The sequence below is a fragment of the Notolepis coatsorum genome (assembly GCF_963971535.1).
Source record: "Notolepis coatsorum genome assembly, contig: SCAFFOLD_501, whole genome shotgun sequence".
In the NCBI taxonomy this organism is placed as follows: Eukaryota; Metazoa; Chordata; class Actinopteri; order Aulopiformes; family Paralepididae; genus Notolepis; species Notolepis coatsorum.
Window position 1 is genome coordinate 144,378 of NW_028173088.1, and position 10,256 is coordinate 154,633.

Sequence of the window (10,256 nt, forward strand, 5' to 3'; positions counted from 1 at the left end):
AATATAGAAATAGCTCCGCGAAAATCATAAAATATCTGAAAATCAGTCTCAAACGGCTGGCATTCAAGCGATAAATCGTGCGCCCCCTGCTGGCACTCAGTGTTAAACCCCTTGGCAAAACCAATTGGTCTGGCGGACATTTGTGCTCCACTGAGCACACTTTCTAGTCACATTAGTTCAATAGTTTATTCTGCTACATTGCTACATCAAAATGACCGTTGTGAAAAGAGTATATTGTGGGCTAAATGAGAGGCAGAGAAAGGCTTAGAAACACACAGTGGTTAAACTAATGTGCCCCCCCCCCCCCCCCCCGTAATGCCTCATATTTTAATGGCACGTATTTTTCTTGGTCTGGTTCTGTACTGAAGCCTGTTGTTGCTATGTGGGGTCACCCCGTTCGTCTTCTCCTCACCAGTCTTTAGCCCTTGGCCAGCCTGCACTTCAGCTAATGCGTATCCCATTCTCTCTCTCTCTCTCACACACACACACACACACACACACGCACACACTGTCACACACACACACACACACACACACGCACACACACACACATACGCACCCGCACACACACACTACTTCCTGGGTCTCAGCTGTGGTCTCCTACTCTGTAATAATCCATGAGGACACCTGGCTCCACTGTCTTTTCTTGCTCCCACCCTTCCTACATCTACCCTTCCATTTCTCTCTCTCTCGCTCTCTCTTTCCCTCTCTCTCTCTCTCTTCCCCTCTCACTCTCTCTCTCCCCCTCTCTATCTCTCTCCCCCTCTCTATCTCTCTCTCTCTTGCTCTCTCCCTCTCTCTCCCCCCCCCCCTCTCTCTCCTCTCTCTCTCTCTCTCTCTCTCTCCCCCCCTCTCTCTCTCTCCCTCTCTCTCTCCCCCTCTCAATTCAATTCAATTCAAATGGGCTTTATTGACATGGGAAACATACGTTTACATTGCCAAAGCCAAACAAAACAAAACAATCAAACAGAGAAAACAAAAGAAATCAGTACATTACAGACGGAATTTCTTGTACAGTCTTTATGGTGGTTGCCATCTCTCTCTCTCTCTCCTCTCTCTCTCTCTCTCCTCTCTCTCTCTCTCTCCCTCCCTCCCTCTCTCTCCTCTCTCTCTCTCTCTCTCTCTCTCCCTCCCTCTCTCTCCTCTCTCTCTCTCTCCCCTCTCTCTCCACTCGTCCATGCTGACCCATTTCCTCTGCTCATCATCCCAGGGTCCAGCTGAGCCCCTCAGACACCTCCCCCCACACCTGCCTCCCATCTACACACCTACTTGTGTGTGTGTGTGTGTGTGTGTGTGTGTGTGTGTGTGTGTGTGTGTGTGTGTGCGTGTGCGTGCGCATGCATGTGTTAGGGCTGCACGATTTTGGGAAATAATCTAATTGCGATTTTTCTGACAGATATTGCGATTGCGATTCAATTTGCGATTATAATAAAAAAAAATTAACAGCCCCACAGAGGTTTATTGTAAAAAGCGGCTTGCATCTGGCCTACGCGGTGGGTCTGTTCGTGACACCGAGCCTGAAAATGTTTCTTTTTACCTGGGAATCGATACCGGTCCCCAACGGTACCTTTTTTTTCCTGTACTTTACTCTCCCTCTCTGAAGTCTAAACTTCACAACACACAATCTAAAACCCCTCACCTCCCTCTCACAAACCGATCTTGTATCTCAATGGGACTTCCTGGTTAAATAAATAAAAAAAATAAAAAAATTGCGATAATTTTTTTTTTGCGATTTGATAATTGCATCATTCCAAATCGTGATTTCGATTTAAAATTGATTAATCGTGCAGCCCTTGTGTGTGTGTGTGTGTGTGTGTGTGTGTGTGTGTGTGTGTGTGTGTGTGTGTGTGTGTGTGTGTGTGTGTGTGTGTGTGTGTGTGTGTGTGTGTGTGTGTGTGTGTGTGTGTGTGTGTGTGTGTGTGTGTGTGTGTGTGTGTGTGTGTGTGTGTGTCCGCCACACTATGAGGCTATGCTAAATTACAGGTAATCTCTCAGTGTTGTGTGTGGGTTGAACTCACTATTATTAGACCTCCAGTCTCATCTCTCTTCCTCCTCGTCTCTCTCCCCCCCCTCCCCCTCCCTCTCCCCCTCCCCCTCCCCCCCCCGGTCTGACCGGACGGTGGCCCGCAGGGGACACGGCGGTGTACAAGGACGGTGTGTACTGGATCATGGGCAGAACCAGCGTCGACATCATCAAGAGCGGCGGCTACAAGATCAGCGCTCTCGAGGTGGAGCGCCACCTACTGGCCCACCCAGACATCACGGGTGAGAGGAGGAGAAAGGGACGGTCTGGGGGGGGGGGGGGGGTTCAGTTTACTACTCATGTCTTGGAGGTGGTGTAACGAACCTTTGACCTTCTTTTCAGATGTGGCGGTGATTGGCGCCCGCGACGCCACCTGGGGTCAAAAGGTCACGGCGGTGGTGCAGCTGAGGACGGGGCGGAGCTTGACCTTACCTGAGCTGAAGAGCTGGGCGAGGTAACCTATCAGAGAGGACCCGGTCAGACCTGTCAGAACCTATTTGACTGTAGTTAGCAAAGTCAAGACACTTAGCATGTTCGTCGCTAATGTTACCAATGGGTTCAGGGCTGTACCGAATGTCATTTTTTAACATTCGAAGCTTCGATTGAAGTATTCGAACGAAGCTTCGAATGTCTATAAAAAAATTAATTACTTCAACTACTTATTTTTTTTTTAATCAAAAATTTTTTTTTTTTTTTTTAACTAAATCCTCAATTTGAATAAAGTGATTAATCTGATTAAATTAGTCTTTTTCTTTTATTAAATCAACTTTCTTTAATGAATATAACTCATCAGTTTCGTCAACAACATAAATAATCCAATAAGGGCACAGTTGGTATGAAAGTGATGGTGACGTCTTATAGTATATATTATAATATTAGTGTAGCCTAATCTTTAACTGCAACTGTGAAGAAAACCCCCATTGGTTTAAACAGATTGAATAGACAAAAAAATATATATTACACAAAAAAATATGCATTTTCTTTATTAAAAATGTAAAATTCAAGTGTTGATTTAGAATTTGAATGTCAACATTATGATCGAAGCTTCAAAACATTCGGTACAGCCCTAGATCCTACGCCGTGTTGTTGTATCTGATGGGCCGACAGAATAAAACCAGCGAGCGTCATCAGCAGGTCTGAACAATAAGCGACCTAGCCACTAGCACGCCGGTGAAATAGACCCATCTGACCGCAATCAGCGAGCTAACGTTAGCGCTTTTATGTTCGGTGTCGTTCACTATGCCGTTTCTATGGCAACAGGACGTGTTTGTGAAGCAGCTGCTTGTCAAAATGAGGGGATTGTTCTACTTTTTGCCAATTAGCCTTGTCTTTTGCTCGTTGCAGTTATGACTCATATGAGATATTATATGACTCATCGGTTATCATTTTACAGTCATTCCAGGTGAAATTATGACATGTTGCTATTATGGCAACCTACAAAGCTTTTATTTTTACTGAGATCCTGCTGACTTGTTGCACAGAACTTGTAAGTCGCTTTGGATAAAAAGCTAAAATGTACTTGTAAGAGTATTATCCTTATGTTTCACCCCTACTCACTATGCAGAGAGAGAGAGAGAGAGAGAGAGAGAGAGAGAGAGAGCGAGAGAGAGAGAGAGAGAGAGGGGAAGGGACAGAGAGAGAGACAGAGATGGACTAATGAGAGGTGTTGATAGAAGGATGTGGTGGGGGAGGAGATGAATGAGTGATGGAGGACTACAGTAAAATATATGTTTGTTTAGTCTACTAGACGGTTACAGGAGGCTCTGTGGAGAGGTCGAAAGACGCATATCTTTCTCTCTTTCTCTCTCTTTCTCTCTTTCTCTCTTTACTCTTTTTTCTTTCACTATAGCGTGATGTCTCAGTCATTTATTCCATCTCTCTTCACTTCTCCATCTGTTTTTATTACACACTCTCTCCCACCTCCCTCCCACCACAGGCTCCCCAATGTGTGAAGTCATTTTGTGTCCGTGTGTGTGTGTGTCCGTGTCCGTGTGTCCGTGTGTGTGTGTGTGTGTGTGTGTGTGTGTGTGTGTGTGTGTGTGTGTGTGTGTGTGTGTGTGTGTGTGTGTGTGTGTGTGTGTGTGTGTGTGTGTGTGTGTGTGTGTGTGTGTGTGTGTGTGTGTGTGAGGGCAGCAGCCATATGGTGTGTGGGGTGTTATGGATTGTATTGCTGTGACCTGCTGGTCTGCATGGTGACACAGGCTAACACATACACACACACACACACACACACACACACACACACACACACACACTCCCCCTCCTCACCCAGGGCTGCTGCTGCCTGAGGATGGGCGGTGCCAGCAGCACACACAGCACAGAGGAGTGTGATAGAGATGCAGGCTGACAGCTTGAACCAGGGCACCACTGAGGAGTGAGCATCCACGTTCCTGTTCGTGTCTCATTTCATCTCTCTCTCTCTCTCTCTCTCTCTCTCTCTCTCTCTCTCTCTCATCTCTCTCTCTCTCTCTCTCTCTCTCTGTCTCTCTGTCTCTCTGTCTCTCTCTCTCTCTCTATAATGTATGTATATATATATACACCATTCTCTCTATCTCTCTCTCTCTCTCTCTCTCTCTCTCTCTGTAATGTATGTATATATATATATAATAATAATAATAATAATAATAATAATAATAATAATAATAATAATAATAATAACTTTATTTGTATAGCACTTTTCATACAGAAGTTGCCGTTCAAGTGCTTCGAAAATACAGGCATAAGCGAGCATAAAAAGGATAAGAGAGGTAGCAAGGGTGAGGTAAATCACGGTGTTTCACATTAGGAGCTAGCGTCCCAATAGGCCTCTCTGTTTACAGTTTCATTCAGTACAATACAATTTAAATAAAAATAGAATAGACAGATGGAGTAAAAAAAAAAGGTGCGGTTTGATTCAGTTTAAAAATAGGCAAAAAATAATCAAATAGAACGGACATACAACAGGGCAGTGCATCAGTAAGAAGTGTGATAAAATAGATTCAATAAACATATAACAGAGCAGTGCGTCGCTCACAACTTTAAGTTTCTTTACAAAGTTCAGTTTGAATTACAACAGAGCAGCGCTCTTAAAATTACAGTGCATAAGGTCAGGATGTCCCTGATGTTTCATTTAAATATTAGGGGTGGGGGGGAAATCGTTACGTAGTAGTATCGCGATACTTTGCGTGGCGATACTGTATCGATACAGGACACCAAGTATCTATATTTAATTCTCTGATCAACGCGTGCGCTCTTCGGTGTGGTTTTTTCTCATTCTAACTGTACCCGGAAGAAAACTCACGTTATATTAACTTCGCAGGCCCGCCCCTCTTCTTGTTGCCATGTGACGCGCTGTCATGGCAACTGCTGTTCACCCTTCACACACATTAAACGTCTGTTTCTAGTGGTGTCAAACTCTCTCTCTCTCTGATCATTCTGCTAATGCAATCCTTATCAAGATGACGAATGACCTTGGAGCTCCCACCTGCTCGCTGTGGAGCCACACTGCCTGTAAACACACTCTCTCTCTTCTCGTCTGTGTTGCTCTCAGATGGCTATAAGCAGTGCTGTCATACACCAATACATATACCTTTTGTTTACATTATATAAACTGAAAAACCTCGAGATCCTTTCAACTAGGATGTACCCCAAAAAGAATATTCCAATTATCTGATCGCGAGTCCCAGTATTGGTGTTGATCGTGTCGCCAACATAATCCGCCACACATCATGCACCGGAGCATTTCATGCTTCACAATCCGATCGGGACAACCGCTCCCCTTGCACAACAAAGAAAAATACAACCAGAGACCGTATCGGGTTTTCGGCGTCCTGGCGCTCAACGCATGGCGAGATAACCCGACTATCATCGAGTCTAGCGTCCAAGTGTTAAAAGAATATAATAAAAAACAATGAATAAAGTGTGCATCGCTCTCTCTCTCGCGCTCTCTCTCGCGCTCTCTCTCTCTCTCTCTCTCTCTCTCTCTCTCTCTCTTCTCTCTCTCTCTCTCTCTCTCTCTCTCTATCTCTCTCTCTCTCTCTCTCTCTCTCTCTCTCTATCTCTCTCTCTCTCTCTCTCTCTCTCTCTCTCTCTCTCTCTCTCTCTCTCTCTCTCTCTCTCTCTCTCTCTCTCACTCTCTCTCTCTCTCTCTCTCTCTCTCTCTCTCACACACACACACACACTTTGAGTCAGAAACAAACATAGTATCAATGAGAGCATCAATAATACACCTGAGTGAAGTCTAGTAAAAAAAAAAAAAAAAAAACATGAATCTTGCGTTAAAAAAATAGTGGTGTTAAAATAATTGAAAAGAATAACGCGTTAACTTTGACAGCCTTAATATACATACATTACAGAGAGCGAGAATGGTGTATATGTCTATACATTACACTTCAGAGAGAGAGAGAGAGACAGACAGAGAAACAGAGAGACAGACAGACAGAGAGACAGACAGAGAGATAATGATCTATATGTCTGTACATTACACTACAGAGAGAGACAGACAAACAGAGAGAGATACAGGCAGATAGAGAGAGAGGACATACACAGAGATAGATAAGACAGCAAGGTTCTTGTAAAAACATCTGCTGCAAGGGACATTTGATAGCAACAGCACAATTAATTTAACTCACTCTAATCGCAAGTGAGCACACACACACACAAACACACACACATAATAAAAAAAAAGGTTCAGGCTCTAAGACTTGACATAACAGCCATGCACTCAAATGCGAGGGGGTGGGGGGTATTTAATGATCCCAGCCTTCTGTTTTGTGTTTTTATTATTTGTTTTTATTTGGCAGCGATTGTATTGTGTAGTATATGAAGAGAATAGTCCAGGAGCAGAATGGAGTGAGGGAGAACATGAAGGACGTCTTGTTCCCCATCTCCTGCTCTGCCGCAGGGCTGGCCTTTGTTCTGACAGAGAGAGAGAGAGAGACAGAGAGGGAGAGACAGAGAGAGACAGAGAGAGACAGAGAGAGAGAAGAGTGAGAGAGAGACGGACGACGGATGGACCGAGAGCGAGATAGACAGAAGAGACAGCAGACAGAGAGAGATGACAGAGAGAGAGAGACTACTGCTTGTGTCTTTCTAGTAGTGTGTGCGTGTGTATCTGTGTCTCTGTGTTAGTCTGTGTGTGTCTGTGTATGTGTGTTAGTCTGTGTGTATCTATATGCATCTGTGTGTTAAGTGTTTTTTTTCTTTTTTTTTTTTACAACTTACCCGAGTGAAAACTGCGTGAACACACCACCATGTTTTCGGAAATTGTGTTGAGGTGATGTTTGGCTGTCTTACAGACGATACCCACGCCATTTGACGCTTCTTTGTTATCATGTGTCAAATGCTCCTTTTTCGTTTTCATCATATTTAGTCACCTTCATTTATTTTCGTTTAGTCAGTTTTAGTCAACTACAGGTCTGAGCATTTTAGTCTTAGTCAGTGTTAGTCTCGATTTTGTCTTTTTTTGTTTTTGTCTAGATTTAGTCGCAAAAAACTGCTGATTTTTGTCTAGTTTCGCTAATGAAAAAAAGGCATTTTATATTTTTATATTGTAAATAATGCAATTATATTTATTAAGTATAGTCTAGCCAACAGCTGATTCACAATAAGTACAGTAGAAGGCTAGAAGCCCAATAGTAACCAAACATTCCTTGAAATGGTCAATAGATTCAGAAATAGTCAGACATGGAATGGAACAAATTCTGATTTAAATTGCTTATTTATTTATTTTACCAACAAAGCAACATTAGGATAGTGTAAATACACAGTACACACTGATTGCAATTCTCACTGGGACATACTGTACACATTTCACACACGTCACACACATTCCCCTTTGTCCGTCGAGTCGTACCGTAGATCGCTGCCGTCACTTTACACTTAAAACTTAAAATGAGCGGCCCCCATCAGAGCATTCGGCTAACAACATTAGCTTAGCGAACCTGCCACCGCACTTCTATGTGCATAAGTGTGGTAACAAAATATCACAGCCCTAAGACTGGGAGCGTTCTAACTCTACTGAGCATGTACCCAACATTATATGAAAAATAAAAGTCATTACGATGTTTTAGTGCACTTCAAGCGCTAAAGGGATTCATTAACCCTTTCACTGCACGCTTATGTACATCCCTATACCATCCTCTGCCAGCTCTATTTGTCTATGGAGAAGTTCCCCTCTTTGCAGGGCTATAACTTTTTAAATTGTATTGCTAAATTGACATTACTATGGCCCATTCAACGTCAATTATCTATCGTTCAGGATGTAGGAACGTTATACTTTTTCATTCATACTAAAATACGGTCTAAAGTATAAATATGTTTTTATCGTTTTCTGCAGCATTCTGGGCAGAACGTGATTTATAGCCCTAAATGCATTATATTGATGATCAAATACAGTTTTGATAGCGATCGGCGCCAGATAAAAAAAAATTCAAATGGACGTGCTTCTAGAAGTTACTACTTATCATCTGATGTTGACCGGAGTGGGGGGGGTCGTTTATAATTCCGTGGCCAATGTTAGATGATTCATGTAGTGTGGGTGATATGATCATTAGAGCAGTTTGTATCGAACACGTAAAAATAAACGCTGAAACTTACCCCAGTCTCCTCGGGCCGTTGGCGATGAGCGTGGAGCAAAAAGATTCCTATTATGGGATGTTGAAATATGCGATCCATCTCCAGGTTGTATAATAGTATATACGTCTAAATCATGTTGTTTATGGAGTTATTGGTAACGGATCGCTATCCATTGTGTCGAGCTCGAGTCCCGGGACCTATAGCGAGTGGTCGGACCGAATTTGGATGAGCACCAGTTTCCGTTTCCGGTTTCCGGTTTGGGCGATCCGCCGATCGGCCACCAGATGGCGCTCTTGAACCGTTGGAGAGTTGAGAGGGATCAACAGTAGATCTCAAGTCTCCGCGGGAGAAATATGATTGCGATCACATATTTTTGAAATATTGATCTCAATGACGTGTTACGGCATCATTGGCAGAATTAGCATGGCGGGGAATGACGTGTTAAGGCGTCCTTGGCGATTAAATGGTTTTAACAACGGAGCAATAGCTATTGATTAGCCGGAAAGGGAAATGCTGAAATAATAACGTGAATTATTCTTAAAGTTATAATTATTTTGTCTCATCTTGTTTTAGTCAACATAAATTAAGAGAGAATTCGTCATAGTTTTTGTAAAGTACATTTTTGTGTCCTCAGATGTAGTCAACGATCATGCATAAATAATTTAGTCACGTTAATCTACATTAACGTCACGTCTCGTTGTCGTCGGGGGAAAAGCTTCGTTGACGACCATATATAGTCATAATTTCGTTGACAAAATTAACACTGCTCCTAATGTGTGTGTGTGTGTGTGTGCTTGTGTGTGTGTTTGTGTGTGTGTGTGTGTGTGTGTGTGCAGGGAACACATGCCGTCTCACAACATCCCCACAGGCCTGATCCTGGTGGAGGAGATCCCAGGAACCAGATGGGGAAGGTCAACAAGAAGGAACTCCTGCGACACTTCTTCCCCTGATTGGACCGCGGCCCCCTGGGCCCCGCCTCACTGCTCACTCCTGATTGGAGGACGGGAGCTCTCTACGTGACTTCCTGCTCTGGATCGAGAGCACGGATAGGCTGTTCCACTTCCGTTTGCCCACAAGGCGAGAGTCCGAGAAAAGACACAAGTTCCGTGACGTGATAGGAGGTGTAGTCTGACGTCACTCTGGACCGCCCGTGAGGTCCACCCGTATAGGGAGGTGTAGTCTGACGTCACTCTGGACCGCCGCGAGGTCCACCCGTATAGGGAGGTGTAGTCTGACGTCGCTCTGGACCGCCCGCGAGGTCCACCCGTATAGGGAGGTGTAGTCTGACGTCACTCTGGACCGCCCGCGAGGTCCACCGCTATAGGGAGGTGTAGTCTGACGTCACTCTGACCGCCCGCGAGGTCCACCCGTATAGCGAGGTGTAGTCTGACGTCACTCTGGAGCGCCCGCGAGGTCCACCCGTATAGGATTTATCATTGGGAAAATGGATTATCGGCTATTGTAACAATTCTGCCTCATGACATTGGAAAGCTTTCCATTTTCGGAGAAAAAAAAATTCCCTTCTGTCACTAACATTATTGTTTAAGCATTTTGGTTGAAATAAAATTTGCCGATTTATTTTTACGATTAATTGCGATATTTTCATGTTGAGCTATAGATTGTGGATGAATACGCACAGAAAGGTACACATGCAAATGTCATGCTTTATTTGTTTTAA

The 10,256-nt window shown here is 43.8% G+C and overlaps 1 protein-coding gene across 1 annotated transcript in view; it reads left to right on the forward strand.

Annotated features, from left to right (window-relative positions):
- LOC311247899 (malonate--CoA ligase ACSF3, mitochondrial-like) overlaps positions 1-9,854 on the forward strand; it is a gene marked incomplete at its 5' end in the record, with an annotated part of 103,362 nt that extends 93,508 nt beyond the window's left edge. Inside the window, 4 exon segments of the mRNA XM_084338884.1 lie at positions 2,131-2,265; positions 2,366-2,477; positions 9,415-9,464; positions 9,467-9,854. Coding sequence (XP_084195010.1) covers positions 2,131-2,265; positions 2,366-2,477; positions 9,415-9,464; positions 9,467-9,528 — 359 coding nt within the window.
- Between the last annotated feature and the right edge of the window lie 402 nt (positions 9,855-10,256).